General features: G+C 41.8%; 1 protein-coding gene across 1 annotated transcript in view; it reads left to right on the forward strand.

The window, feature by feature from the left end:
- The window catches only part of TMEM131L (transmembrane 131 like), a 146,713-nt gene extending 133,142 nt beyond the window's left edge, over positions 1-13,571 (forward strand). The window contains exons 30-35 of the mRNA XM_040331969.1: positions 1,265-1,343; positions 2,812-2,894; positions 3,580-3,700; positions 4,498-4,586; positions 11,888-12,057; positions 13,145-13,571. Of these exons, the coding sequence (XP_040187903.1) occupies positions 1,265-1,343; positions 2,812-2,894; positions 3,580-3,700; positions 4,498-4,586; positions 11,888-12,057; positions 13,145-13,420 (818 nt within the window). The 3' untranslated portion in view covers positions 13,421-13,571. The remainder of the gene's footprint in view (positions 1-1,264; positions 1,344-2,811; positions 2,895-3,579; positions 3,701-4,497; positions 4,587-11,887; positions 12,058-13,144) is intronic.
- The last annotated feature ends 657 nt before the right edge of the window (positions 13,572-14,228 follow it).

The following is a 14,228-nucleotide window of genomic DNA, read 5'->3' on the forward strand; positions in this document are numbered from 1 at the left end:
AAGTGAGGATTTCTCAGAAGAAATAAGGACATTTAAAAGCAAAATGGAAGGATGAGGTAAGTGAAGAAAGACTGCACTAAGGTAAAGGAAGCCATTTAAATGGTACCTTTACAACCCCTTTAAATGTGGTTTTGATTTGGTAATTTGTAGCCACATTGCCTTGCATTACTAACAAGTCAGGTTATATATAATAAAAAATAACCAAGCCAGGAAGCTGAACAGTAATGTATGTAGATGTGTTTATAGTTCGATTGATATGGTCAGGTTTGTCTAATTTTTTTTTTTTTTTAGACCCACTCATCCAAATTCTGATTTAATCAGATTAAGTACATATTTGTCGGTCTTGCCAGTTATAGCTTTAACTGGCTTTAGTTAGGACTTCAACTTTTGTACTGATTCCAATTAGACATCCTACTCTAGCAGCTAAGAAAAAAGGGACAGATCCACAGAGAGAGTACGCCGGCGTATCTACTGATACGCCGGCGTACTTTCAAATTACCCGCGTCGTATCTTTAGTTTGAATCCTCGAACCAAGATACTACGGCATCTGGGTTAGATCCGACAGGCGTACGGCTTCGTGCGCCTTCGGATCTTAGATGCAATACTTCGGCGTCCGCTAGGTGGAGTTTGTGCCGTTTTCCGCGTCGGGTATGCAAATTAGCTGTTTCCGACGATCCACGAACGTACGCGCGGCCGTCGCATTCTTCTACGTCGGCTTTTTCCGGCGTATAGTTAAAGCTGGTGTTTTGCAGCATATAGTTAGACTTGCCATTTTAAGTATGGCCGTCGTTCCCGCGTTTAATTTGAATTTTTTTTTTTTTTTTTTGCGTAAGTCGTCCGTGAATCGGGATGGACGTAATTCACGTCTATGTTAAAAAAAATGACGTCCTAGTGACGTCATTTAGCGCAATGCACGGCAGGAAATTTAGGGGCAGCGCATGCGCAGTTCATTCGGCGCGGGGACACGCTTCATTTAAATGAAACACGCCCCCTAATCGCCGATTTGAATTCCGCCGCCAGAGATGGACTACGCCGCCGTAACTTACGGCGCAAAATCATTAAGGATTCGATTTAAAGCCAGGTAAGGTACGGCGGCGTAGCGTATCTCTGATACGCTGCGCGGGTGCAGATCTCTGTGGATCTGCCCCATTGGGTTTATTTATTCAAAAATGAATTCATTTTCAGGGCTTGTGGTTAGCATGGAAATTGCATACGGCTATTTTGCATACCTTTCTTATACTGTTTTTTTTTTTTTTTTTTTTAGGAGAAAACATGTCACACAGTAGTTTTCCTGCAGAGAGCCCGATTGCTGTAAATCTGTCACACAACATTTGTAACACAAGGTAAGTGTTTTCAACAGAACAAAAATGATAAATATTGTACCTTACTAGCCTTTAGATTTGTGGCGACATTAGTTTTATATTTTTAATGCTTTTTTTTTTGTTTATCATTTGGCGATTCTGCCAATAACACACTTCCAGTCGAGGATGACAACACTTACCCACCTTTCTGTATCAAAACAGACGCTAGAAAGAACTACGGTACTCCACCCCACTTTTATTAAAATGGAGGGGTGTGGTTCAGTAGCCCTCAGTGATAGCTGAGAAGAATCTAACTGATAATAGTCCAAACAGAGCGCCCAAGAAGTTATCAACTAATAGGTTTATGTAAAAAAAATATATATATATTTTTGCTCGTATGAAGCCAATATAACACTGTCCTAATCATACATTGTCTAAAGGTGTTGGACTTTTTCTCCTTGGCTTAACTAGTTTATTTTTTCCAAATGCCACAGTTTGTGGCTTACATCAACCATCAAGGGAGCAGCACCAGGAGTCTGGCTGCATTGAAAAACGTGAACCAGATCACCTTTCAGACAGAAACCTACTGTCCAGCAATTTCTGTGAACCATATTCCAGGAGTGGACAACTGGAAAGGGGATTATTTCAGCTGCCATTGCCTATATCAAGGGGAATAAGTCATCCAGATGCCGTTAGGCCAAAAATGGGGGATTCCAGATGTTTATATCCTAGCCTCCAGATCGAACAACAAACTACCTTGTTTCCAGAACCATGGATCCTCTAGGTCTAGTCCTGAATGCCTTAATAATCCCCTGGTCTCAGTTCAGGATTACTTACACCTTCCCTCCGGTGCATATCCTACTTCTTTTGCTAAAGAAAATAGATGAAGAGCGTAAAACTGTTTTTATTTGCACCAAACTAACCCAATGGAACCTAATACACAGACATACTCAGACCTCTAAAAAATTAGCCAACGGGTCAGATCTGTTCTCTCCAGGCCCTCTATTCTACCCTTCTCAGTCAGCATGGCAGTTGAACACACAGATATTAAAGGATATGGTGGTTTCTTAGTCTGTGATTCCTCCTTGCGAAAGGCAAGAAAAGACTCTTCCAGGGAGAGTCTGGGAGTGTGAGAGGTTGCTATAAATAGATTAGCAGACAGTTTGACTTGTCAGAGCACAGCTCTGCACATTCCTTCCTTTCTCTGCCAATGTGGAGTGTGGGTGTGCCTTTCCTCCAATCAGCTGTCTTGGCTGTATGCCCAGACTTCACACTCGGTGTTAAACTGTAACAGAATGTGAACTTTCTAAAGAATATATAAAGCTAAAGACAGCAGATATACATGTAAAACTTATGTAAGGATATAGGTTTCCTCCCTGTGTATCAGAGGCTGCCCACTTCATTGGGTATATGTGAGAGTTTACATCCACTTTAACTTGTAAACTGAAGAAAATGAACAACTCAGGTCTTTGTAATTGATTTGAAACATCTTGTGTGCTTATCATTGCAGTTCAGACATAAACACCATCTCCCACTATCCAGATATCTTGTCTTCACCCTTTTCTGAGGCCTCAGATGCTGAAAAAACGAAAGGTACAGTGAACTTTGTAGATGTATTTTTTTTTTTTTTTTGTGATAGCGTAAGGGAGGGTTATAACACTTCTTCTTTTTTTTTTTTTTTTTTTTGCCATCTGTGTCCCACAAGGGAGATTTTCCTTCACTTCTTGTCCCAAAAACAGAAGATTAGAGGTAATCCCTTCAAAGTGAGGGAATCCAATACAAACCAAAGCAAAATTCAGAATTGTTTTTCTGTAAAATGTGTTTGGCAATTAATATTCTCACTAGTGGTGACATGGTGGCAATTCAGAATGTTTTCTAATAGCTGCCCCCCAAGCAAGTTATACTCAGCAACTCCTGTCCCATTGCAGCCTTCTAGAACCCTAGCTTGCCTGTATGGGGAAGCCTGAGAATATAGCTTCTTTGGGGGGGGGGGGGGGGGTCTATTTAAGCCCGTCTATTTTCTATAATAGAGGAAAATAAAATTAGTACTTTTAACTAATGTGCTAATTTTCCCCCCAACTTGCTGTACAGGTGTTACAGATCGAACATTTTTTTTTTTTACTTTGTTTTTTATAATGTTAGCCTCCATTACTAATCTTATAATGTAATGTGTTCACAATCTATATATTGGTACACTGTGTATATCTGTAGGGAAACATTTGAAACACATGATTGGTTTTATGAGTTTTGGCTGATACTTACCTCTCTACCTCTGTAGGTTTATATAGGCAGGAAGATGTTTGGCCTGCACAGTCTGTGTGCCTAACCAATGATCTCAACTACAATCTTGAGAACACAGTGACATGTGTAGCACAGGATCCTCCACCAGTACAGAACAGGTACGTGACATACTTAGTAGGTATCAGTTATTGCCCATGTTTCCTGAGAGTAACAAAGGGCTTTTCTATCCCTGGAAAGGGTGATATTTTTGTAAATCCTTTAGTTTACATAGCTATAAAGGTGATGAATGGGACAGGTGTATATTTCTGAAAGATGGACGGCTCCCTTAATTTGTGAACATACGCTAAAAGCATTGAAAAACCTGATTATGTGCGAAGCAAATCCATCTACAATCAGACCTTAGAAATTGGGGCTTATCTGAGGTCTACAGTTAGTTAACACTAATGCCTAGTACACACCACTCGTTTTATTTATTTTTTCGTTAAACCTGCTGAACAGCATTCGATTCACATAACATGTGAACCAGCTTTCAATGGAGCTGGTTGACACATATGCGAGTCCACTGTGGAGCGTACTTAAAAAAATAAATAAAAAGTGTCCCTCGCATGTCCTAATTTGCATCTAAACCGATGAATAGAAACCGCCCCGGACTCTGCCCTAAAACTGGACTTGCATATATGTGAACCAAGCCTCAATGTGGAAAAGTTTGCCAACCTCCAAACATAGATTATCTGACAATATAATGCTTGGTGACTAGAAAGTATACAGTAGCTCTGACATAAAGTTACTTTAATGTGTATCGGAAATTAGTAGGCAAATCAAGATATTGGCATGGATGGGGTTGGAATCCCAGAATGAATTACACCTGATCATTTTTGTTTGCTACGTTTCTAGGATCACTTGATCTTCTGCGTAATAAGTTCCTGTTTAAATGTAACTATTTTGTGTGTTTCAGCTTCATCAATTGGAATTCAACACGTGATGGTCAGTTTTCTGGCATGTATGGTTCCCTGGAGTTAAATGACTTTAACACTTATAGTGAAGGTAATGCCTCTATGTCCTATGTCAGCAATGCTATGTACGATTTGCTTGTTTGTTCATTTTTTTTGTTATACTGGAAAAGTAATGCATTATTTATGCAGAGTTTAAGTAGAGAGCTAAATTCAGATACATATGTTTTACTGTTGTACCTGCCAATTATTTGGAACTTTGGTCAGCCATTTTTGGCTACAATGCTGAACCAGCAAACAAGTGTGTTTGAAAAGCCTGAAAATAGGCTTCATCCGACCGACGTAGAGTGGGCGCATATTTACGCTGGACGTATTTGGCGCTCCCATTGATTTTCTGTTCACATATGCAAATGAGGGAGATACGCCGATTCGCGAACGTCCGTCCGTCCGACGCAATGTGCGTAAAGTCATACGTCCGGCGTAAAGTTATGCCCCATAAATGAGGTGTAACGCAGCAGCATCCATGCGAAGGGCTGCACCAGGGAACACAAGCCGACGTATTTTACAACGTTTACGTAGGACGTGAATATGACTAGCCGTAGGTTACGTTCACGCCGTATGCAGTGATCCGTCGTATCTTAGGCAGTTGTTCCGAAGTGATTGTGAGCATGCGCACTGAGATGCACCCACGGAATGGCGCATGCGCAGTTGGTGATATGTATCTGTCTGGCGCTCAGCCCATCATTTGCATGGGGTCACGCCTCATTAGCATGGCTTGGAAACCCAGCGCAGATTTGGAAGGAAGTGCTTTGTGAATTCTGTGCTTGCCTCCCTGCGCTGCGTCGGCGTAGCGTAAAGGAGATACGCTACGGCGGCATAAATATGCGCCAGTGTCTGAATCCGGGCCAAATTCTTTATACTTCCACCATGTCCATTATGCCCTTTTTTTATTTTTTTGGCTCTACATCTTATTATGGCTATTTTCCACCCGGCTTCCGGGTACCGACTCCCGCGGGAGTAGGCGTTTCTATGCAGAGGCGCAATGTCACCTGGGTCTTCAGCAAGGGGACCCTGCGGGCGCTGCAGGATTTCGGTCCTTCATGGCATAGTGTGTTACCAATTGTTTTCTTGGTTACTATGGTCCTAGCTGCCTCAAGATCATTAACCCATGTAGTTCTGGGCTGAGTCCATACCGTTCTCATGATTATTGAAACTACGAGGTGAAATCGTGCATGGAGCCCCAGACCTAGGGAGATTGACCGTTATTTTGTGTTTCTTCCATTTGCGAATAATCGCACCAAATGTTGTCACTCACCAAGCTGCTTGGTTGTGGTCTTGTGGCCCATTCCAGCCTTGTGTTGGTCTTCAATATTTTCCCTGACATCCATTGACAGCTCTTTGGTCTTGGCCATGGTGGAGAGATTTGAATCTGATTGATTGCTTCTGTGGACAGGTGTCTTTTTTTACAGGCAACAAGCTGAGATTAGGAGCACTCCCTTTAAGAGTACTCCTAATCTCAGCTTGTTACCCGTATAGAAGACACATAGGAGCTAGAAATCTTGCTGATTGATAAGGGATCAAATACTTATTTCACTAATTAAAATGCAAATCAATTTATAACTTTTTTGAAATGCATTTTTCTGGATATTTTTGTTGTTCTGTCTCTCATTGTTAAAATAAACCTACCATAAAAATTATAGACTGATCATTTCTTTGTCAGTGGACAAACGTACAAAATAAGCAGGGGATCAAATACTTTTTTTCCCCACTGGCCATATGCCAATACAAATCTGTGATTCAGCCATTTCATTAAAAACAATGCGCTTTTGCTGCTAAATATCTCAGTAGTTGTTAGATAGGGAGGCAAAGAGATTGTAGTGGAATTCACAGCTTCAGGTGCCTAATTTGCACATTTCTGTGTAATACAGCAGAACAATTAAAGCGGTGGTTCACCCTTAGAGAGAACTTTTCAGCCTTAGATTCCTGCTCGTTTTGTCTAGGGCATGGGTGCTCAACCTGTGGCTCTCCAGCTGTTGCAAAACTACAATTCCCATAATGCCTCAGCCTTTGGGAGACATGCTTGTACCTGTCAGCGGCTTGCAATGCCTCATGGGAATTGTAGTTCCGCAACAGCTGGAGAGCCACAGGTTGAGCACCCATGGTCTAGGGGAATCGGCTATTTGTTTTAAAATATGAGCAGTACTTACCCGTTTACGAGATGCATCCTCTCCGTCGCTTCCGGGTATGGGCTGCGGGAATGGGCGTTCCTTCTTGATTGATAGTCTTCCGAGAGGCTTCCGACGGTCGCATCCATCGCGTCACGATTTTCCGAAAGAAGCCGAACGTCGGTGCGCAGGCGCAGTATAGAGCCGCACCGACGTTCGGCTTCTTTCGGCTATGAGTGACGCGATGGATGCGACCGTCGGAAGCCTCTCGGAAGACTGTCAATCAAGAAGGAACGCCCGCTCCCGAAGACCCGGAAGCGACGGAAGAAGATGCATCTCGAAAACGGTAAGTACTGCTCATATTTTAAAACAAATAGCCGATTCCCCTAGACCAAACGAGCAGGAATCTAAGGGGGAAAATTTGTATTTTTAATAAATGGGTGAACTCCCGCTTTAAGAGCAGTCATGCAACCGTGTAAATGTTCTGTAATATTTACAATATGTGTTTACTGAAACTATACTAAACTTTCCCTCTAACAAAAAAACTGGATTGAGAAATGAAACTGTTGCCTTCCTCATATTTCACAAGAAGTAGAGAAATATATATTTATTGTCTGGCTGTTCTTTCTGTATGTTAACCACTTCAATGCCCATTTTTATTTAAAACAGCACTGGGATAATGGATAGTTGTTCCAGTCCTGTTTTAAAATGGAACCTGGTCTCTGCGGGTCCCTGTGGTTGTGCAGACTAGAACCACCATCTGTCCTTGACAGCTGGCATCCAGCACTAAAGACCAGTTTACACTTGCAGTTGAGCGTGGTAAAGACATATAGTTAAGCTACTCTTTTACTGCCATCCAACCGCTCCGATATACACGTTTTTGGCCGCAATGCTTTGTGGCAAGAATTAAACCCCCTGCTGCATTCAACAAAGTTGACTATTCAAGTGAGCGTGGCCACACTGCAGTTGGTTGCAATGCATGTGGTTGTGGTGCAGCATTTATGAGATTTAAACAGGCTGTAAAGAGTCAACATATTGCCTCCTCCCCATCTGTCAAATGGCTCGGCGGATCACTTTTCAGAGGCGTGACAACCGTAAGTGTAGCTATAAAGCCTAACCCAAAAGCTTAAACAATCGGCTGTTGGCCATCCGTTGTTTACTTCCAATACCAGCATAGAGGCACTTATGGGCCATCTTAGATATAAGGAAGGGTTATAACCCCCATCTTTTTTGTTGTGCTATTTTTGCTATCTGTGTCCCATTAGGAAGATTTCCCTTCACGTTTTTCCCTCCATAGCCAAAACAGGAAGTTAGGGAAAATCTCCCCACAGTGAGGCTGAGTAAAAAAAAAAAATTCTCCATCACCCTTCTGGGGACAACCCAACATTTTTTTATTTTTTTTCACGTTACTCTAGTTATACTTTAAAGCCTCAGGTCCGAACAATGATGCCAAATGATCTGGATGACATTTGTGTCACTGCATGCCCTTCAAATACTTGCATAAGTAAACACGTCATTCAAACTTTTAGCGATGGTCACACCTTCATACTAATTTGTGTCCTTGTCAACCACTCTTAATCTTATCCTAATGTTAGACTATCAATTTATAGATATACCGTAGTTTTTTTCCTTGCTGCATGTACCGCAGCATAATGGCATCAAAAGGCAAAATTTAATCGGCAGATTTTGTTGATTTATGTGTTGTGGTAAAAAAAAATGTGGGATTGCACAAATAATATAAACGTTGCTTTGGGGAAAAATAGCAGGAAAATGCTTTTTCTAATTTTTTTACGAATTCAAAAACAAGGAAATAGAATATATGTATCCAAATTTGCTACCAAATTCAAGCCTTATCTGTCCTGAAAAAAAGTGGTGAAAACTTTGGGGTAGGTTTCAAGCGTTAAAAGGAAGAACAAATGGAACTGAGACCACCTATATGCTTTGAGACTCGAGAAGGGCCGAGTTGTTTAATGAAAAACTTACTCTGGATCAAATTGCTGATGGAATCACTTAATCATAAAAAAGGGGCTGTATTTCTTGGCCAATGAAGTATAGATCAAGTCTTTAACCTTTTAGATTATACAGCTGCCTACAGGTGGTTTGGATACTGCCAATCAACCCCCAAAAATTGTAGGCCTCCCTGCCTGCCTTTGTGGAGTTCTACATCTGGTCTTCAGTGCTCTTTCCAGGTCCAGAGCCACTAACATTTTCTACAGTGCTTGCCCTGCCTCTGAAGACTCACTTATTGAGTAGCATTTTCCACCCCAGAAGGTGTTTACACAGTGGGACTGAGTGGTAAAGTCATCAGCTTGAAGGAGTGTTGTGTGCACCCCATGCTTTTTCTTCTTACAGCTTTGAAGTATCTTCCCACTGGTGTTCCTTCTTGTGAAGGGCCACATAGAACTTCAAGCTGTTCCTGCTGTCTAACTAGTGACTTTGGTCACATGCGTCTATCTCACCTTCATCTGCTAGCAGCTATCTGGGTTATGTGAGTGCCTGAGGCCTTGTGTCATACCATGAGCCTTATGTTGCTTTACAGCTACATTTCTGATACTGTACCCAGGTGCCCCCAACTCTCATTCTACCAACAGCTACGGGTTCTCTTTAGCACCGTTGGATGTGGCCAGTTTCTTGACCTTTTTTAGCTGAGGTTTTAACTACAGTCATTCTTTGACCCAAAATACCTAATATTTTGCCCACTCTGATTGTAGAAGACACAAGCACGTTCCTGTGCCTTGCACTACAGATTCTTTATCTGATTCACTCACAGACTTTGGAAGCTTCAGAGTCATTAGGTGCAAAGACTGAATTGACCCAGTCCTTGACTGATGAACTTTCCCTTGAGGACTTAACTGCTATTACTCTCAAATTAAGAACATTTTAGCTCTCATCGGTGCGATGTGCACCTTTTTAAAACTAGTTTTCAAACTTTGTGGTTTGTGTAGGAACTAGGTGGTTTTTAAGGCCCATGACTTCCTTCTTGCCTAAGGTAGGTCAAGCCTTTCATCTCAACCAGGACATTGTTTTTGCGTCAATCTGTCTGGTTCCAGTTCATCAAAAGACAAACTCCTTCCATTGTCTTGATGTGCGTTGGGCTGTGACAGTCACTATCTCAGCTGCTGCTTCTTTCAAAAGACTGATTCTCTTTTTATCATACCAGAGGGGACTCTGGAAGGGTGCTTTCGTTTCTCCTGCCAGACAACTGGCTGAGGCAAACCATCATCTATGCTTATGGTTTCAAGGATTAGGTTTTACCCTACTAGACCTGTAAGCGCTTTTAGGCATCAAACAACTGTGTTTTCCATATTGGAAGAATATCACGTGACGTTCTGTTTACATGTTCTCCAAGCTTTACCAGGTAGACGTCTTAGGCATCTGATGTCTGCTTCAGTCAACTCCTCAATTTTCTGTCATTTGATGGGCCTCTTAGCATTTTGCTGTGTTGAACTACTTTTGGATGTCAAAGAATTGCTGTGTCCCTCTATGGATGAGAATGAAGTTAGGAGTTTTTTTGTGTTCAATGTAAAGACCCTTTCTTGGTGTTCGATGAGGCACACAAGTCCTAGCTTGTATTTATGTTCATGCTCTCAGTACTACATGGCAAGAAAACACTCATGCTGGTAGTAAGTGGTAGTAGATTATTCTGTGCTGGCTAAAAGTTTTGGTGTGTTTTTTTTTTGCTACTGTTCATTTCTCCTGTAGGGCGCATTATAACTGAAAAGCATAAAGATTTCAGTGGTCCCATAAAGTGGTTGTAATCCTCAGACATGAATTATAAACTAAGCATATCCCTCTGTAGTGTGTACTTTTCTTTATCAAGATCACCAAGTGTAATTTCTGTCTGCTGCCTCGACCCCCTCCTATTTGCATGAGTTGCTTCTGACAAGTTGGCCTAAAACCAAGAGAAAAATTATGACAGGGAAGGGATCTCCAGCAGAATTATTTTTGTGTAATAATGTTGTGTAAAAGGGGGGAGGGTTTCTTACCTCCAATAATGTTGTGTAAAGGGAGGTGTGTTTCTTACCTCCAATTGGTGCTCAGAGCTCTCCTTACTGAGCTCTGCAGAGTGTAACTTCAGCTCCCTGCCCATGTTTTTCTGAGCTTTATAAATTCTGGACTTTGAACTGATATAGAGAAGAAAATACTTAAGAAACAGTTACAACCTATGTAGGAGGATCTGTTTAATCTCTGTGTATCATCTGAAGCCAGCCACTTTGCTGCGTATATATAGGGGTTTACAACTTAAATGGACTTCAAGCAAAAGTACAAAAACCCTATTTATTGTAGCTTACATTTGCAAATGCATGTCAAGGCACATATAAAGTTTGGTCTCCAATGATAAGCTATCTGAGCTCCTAACTATGGGACATATATAGCAATGTGTAAATTAAGGTTACCAACAGACAGCGCTTTTTCTGTGCACACAGAAGGAATTACAGTGATAACAGTAGATTGGAGAGATTTGCTTTACTATCAAATAGCTATCATAGCTGCCATGGAAATCGCATGCTTGGAAACCTCAATCTGCAGATTGTTGAATCCTTGCTGTTAAAGAGGGGGTTCACCCTATAATTTTTTTTTTTCTAGCATTAAATAAAGCATAGTAGCGCGAGCTACAGTATGCCTGTATTTATTTTTTTTGCCCCGTACTCACTGTGCAATCCTATAGTGAAGATTCCGACTCCCCGCGGGGAATGGGCCTTCCTATCCAGAGGGAAGATGATTGACGGCCGGCTCTGGCGCGTCACGCTTCTCCGGAAATAGCCAAAATAGGACTTGGCTCTTCACGGCGCCTGCGCATAGTCTGTGCGCAGGTGCCGTATAGCGCCGTGAAGAGCCGAGACCTACTCCGGCTATCTTCGGGCAGCGTGACGTGCCATAGCCGGCCGTCAATCATCTTCCCTCTGGATAGGAACGCCCATTCCCCGCGGGGAGTTGGAATCTTCACTATAGGATTGCACAGTGAGTACGGGGCAAAAAAAATAAATACAGGCATACTGTAGCTCGCGCTACTATGCTTAATTTAATGCTAAAATGTTGTTATTGTGGGTGAACCACCGCTTTAAGTAATCCATTAAAATGTTAATACCATTTAAGACTAAATGCATTTGAGTAATTGTGGGTGAATTTCACCATTGTGTTGTGTGAGCTATTCTCATCTCAGTTTTGTACAATCCCCTTTTTAACTTTAAAATATTCAGAGTATGTCAATACTGTGCTGTTCTTCCAGAAAACATGAACTACCACAATGGCTTTTCATGCCCTGAAGTCCAGAATCCGGCTTTCATTGATCATTGTCAGTCTACCTGGAACATAAACCCACCAGAAGCTCCACCACCCCCTCCACCTGCACCTTCCATGCCAAACTCCTGGGAACCAGCAAGTTATGTTAGCACTTCTGTAAGTAAATGCCACTAGAATACAGTTTTATGCTGTTTACCTTGTATTTTAACCCCTTATGTAACATTTTTTTTTTTTTTTTTATAAATTGTAATTTCACTACAGGATGTGAACAATTTTTATTTTATTTTTTTCACTGACAATTTAATAACAAATCCATGTGTTCATTTTTGCAAGTTTGTTTTTATTTTTCATTCTTTATTTCAAGAGGGAAAACGGTCTGTAAGGCCCCTTTCACAGTGGGTCGGTGGGTGCGTCGGCGGTAAAGCGCCTTTATTTTTAGCGGCGCTTTACTGTCAATTTCACAATTTTCAATGGGCAGAAGCGGTATACACACCCCTCAGGCTTTCACACTGGAGTGTGAGGGGCTGCTCTTTCAGGGCGCTTTGCAGGCGCTATTTTTAGCATTATAACGCCTGCAAAGCGCCTCAGTGTGAAAAGGGTCTTGCAATAAGAAGTCAGCAACAGTCGCTTTGTATCAATAGAAATGCAATTAAAACATTCTAAGTCTTTTTTTTTTAAACTAGATAACAAGTGTGTGTGTCTGGGGTCAAGAGCTAATGCTGGGTAAATAGGTGCCCATACATTCGGTCAGTATGTACAGCTGTTTGTCTGACAGAAGCCGCTCCAATGTCTGGCTTTTGTTGAAGGGACATGCTGGAAAACAAGCATTCGATCAGGGAGGGGGAGAGTGCCCCTGTCAGAATATAAAGGCACAGCGGGGAGATCACTGCATTAACATTGTTTGTGTGGATGTATGGCAAACTGTCAGCGTTGTGTACCAGGCTTAACCCTAAGCCGGGTACACACTACAGTTTTTTAACCATGCAAGATTAGTTCAGTGATCACCCCCCGCTGAGCTGTTGTGTTCTGATGGAGTGACCCCCCCCCCCCCCCCCGCCAGAACAGTCCGATCAGTGCTCTCTGCCATTAGTCGGTCAGTTGCTGGTTTTCCAACATGCACACCCGACTTCTGTCAGACAGACCGACATACACACAGGCAGAATGTCAGTTTTTTTTTTATTTTTTTTTGAACCAGCAAATGTCTTCTCTGGCTTAGATTTTGATATTTGTTGTGTATTTACAGCCATACCTCTCCAGCACTAGAAGTTTGTCTCCCATGTCTGGACTGTTTGGATCCATCTGGGCTCCGCAGAATGACGTATTTGATGGCTTCTGCCCTGTTAGTGGCTCCCCTCCACATTCTGACCATATTGGAAGTCACTCCATGATGTGCAAGCAGGAGTATTCTTCCAGATTCAATCCTTTCCATGCCTATATGAATCTGGACATTTGGACATCTGCTAACAGAAATACAACATATCCAGTGTCAAGGGACTCTGGCTACTGTGGAAATATGTGAACAGGATATGCGTGCAAAGCAATGTGATTAGTTGTCTGTGCGGTTTTTGGTCACTAGAGTGAGCAAGTCGTTGGAATAGGATACAATGTTGGTGAATATTTTGGCACTTTTTATATGGATAATAAATTTTTTTTTTTTTTTTTTTTACTGACCCATGTTTCGCTCGTTTTTTTGTATTTCTAAAACCGTATACCACATCAATATAATAAATGGGTTGCCATAATGCAATGCATATTACCACACTGCAACAGACCACTAAAGTGTAAATAGACCATGTCTGCAAAAAGCTTGACACTAGAGCTATAAAAATTAACAAAGTTGGCAACTAGAAAAAGCGCACTCACCAGAAGGTATGATGGGTCTAGTACCTTAAAGTGCTCTGATCATTTGATTCATAAAATGCCTTTAATAAAAATACTGATGGCTTATAGCAGCACTACTCTGAATATACTAGGGAGGCTAAAATACTCAGGGGTTTAACACTTCTACAAACAGCCTAGCCCAGTGATGGCAAACCTTGGCACCCCAGATGTTTTGGAACTACATTTCCCATGATGCTCAACCACACTGCAGAGTGCATAAGCATTGTGGAAAATGTAGTTCCAAAACATCTGGGGGTACAATGGTTCACTATCACTGGCCTAGCCTTTTCTCAACTGAGGGTGTCATCTAAGTTCATCAGGGGTATACTGCAGCATCCTGGTTTAGAAAGGCATACTGTTGCTCTGATCAAGCTTCCACTCTGCCAACATACAATTTGGTGTTTGCCTCCACTGGAGGCAGAGACGTAATAGGACTGTATGTCAGC

Source organism: Rana temporaria, chromosome 1, assembly GCF_905171775.1.
Source record: "Rana temporaria chromosome 1, aRanTem1.1, whole genome shotgun sequence".
Classification (NCBI taxonomy): domain Eukaryota; kingdom Metazoa; phylum Chordata; class Amphibia; order Anura; family Ranidae; genus Rana; species Rana temporaria.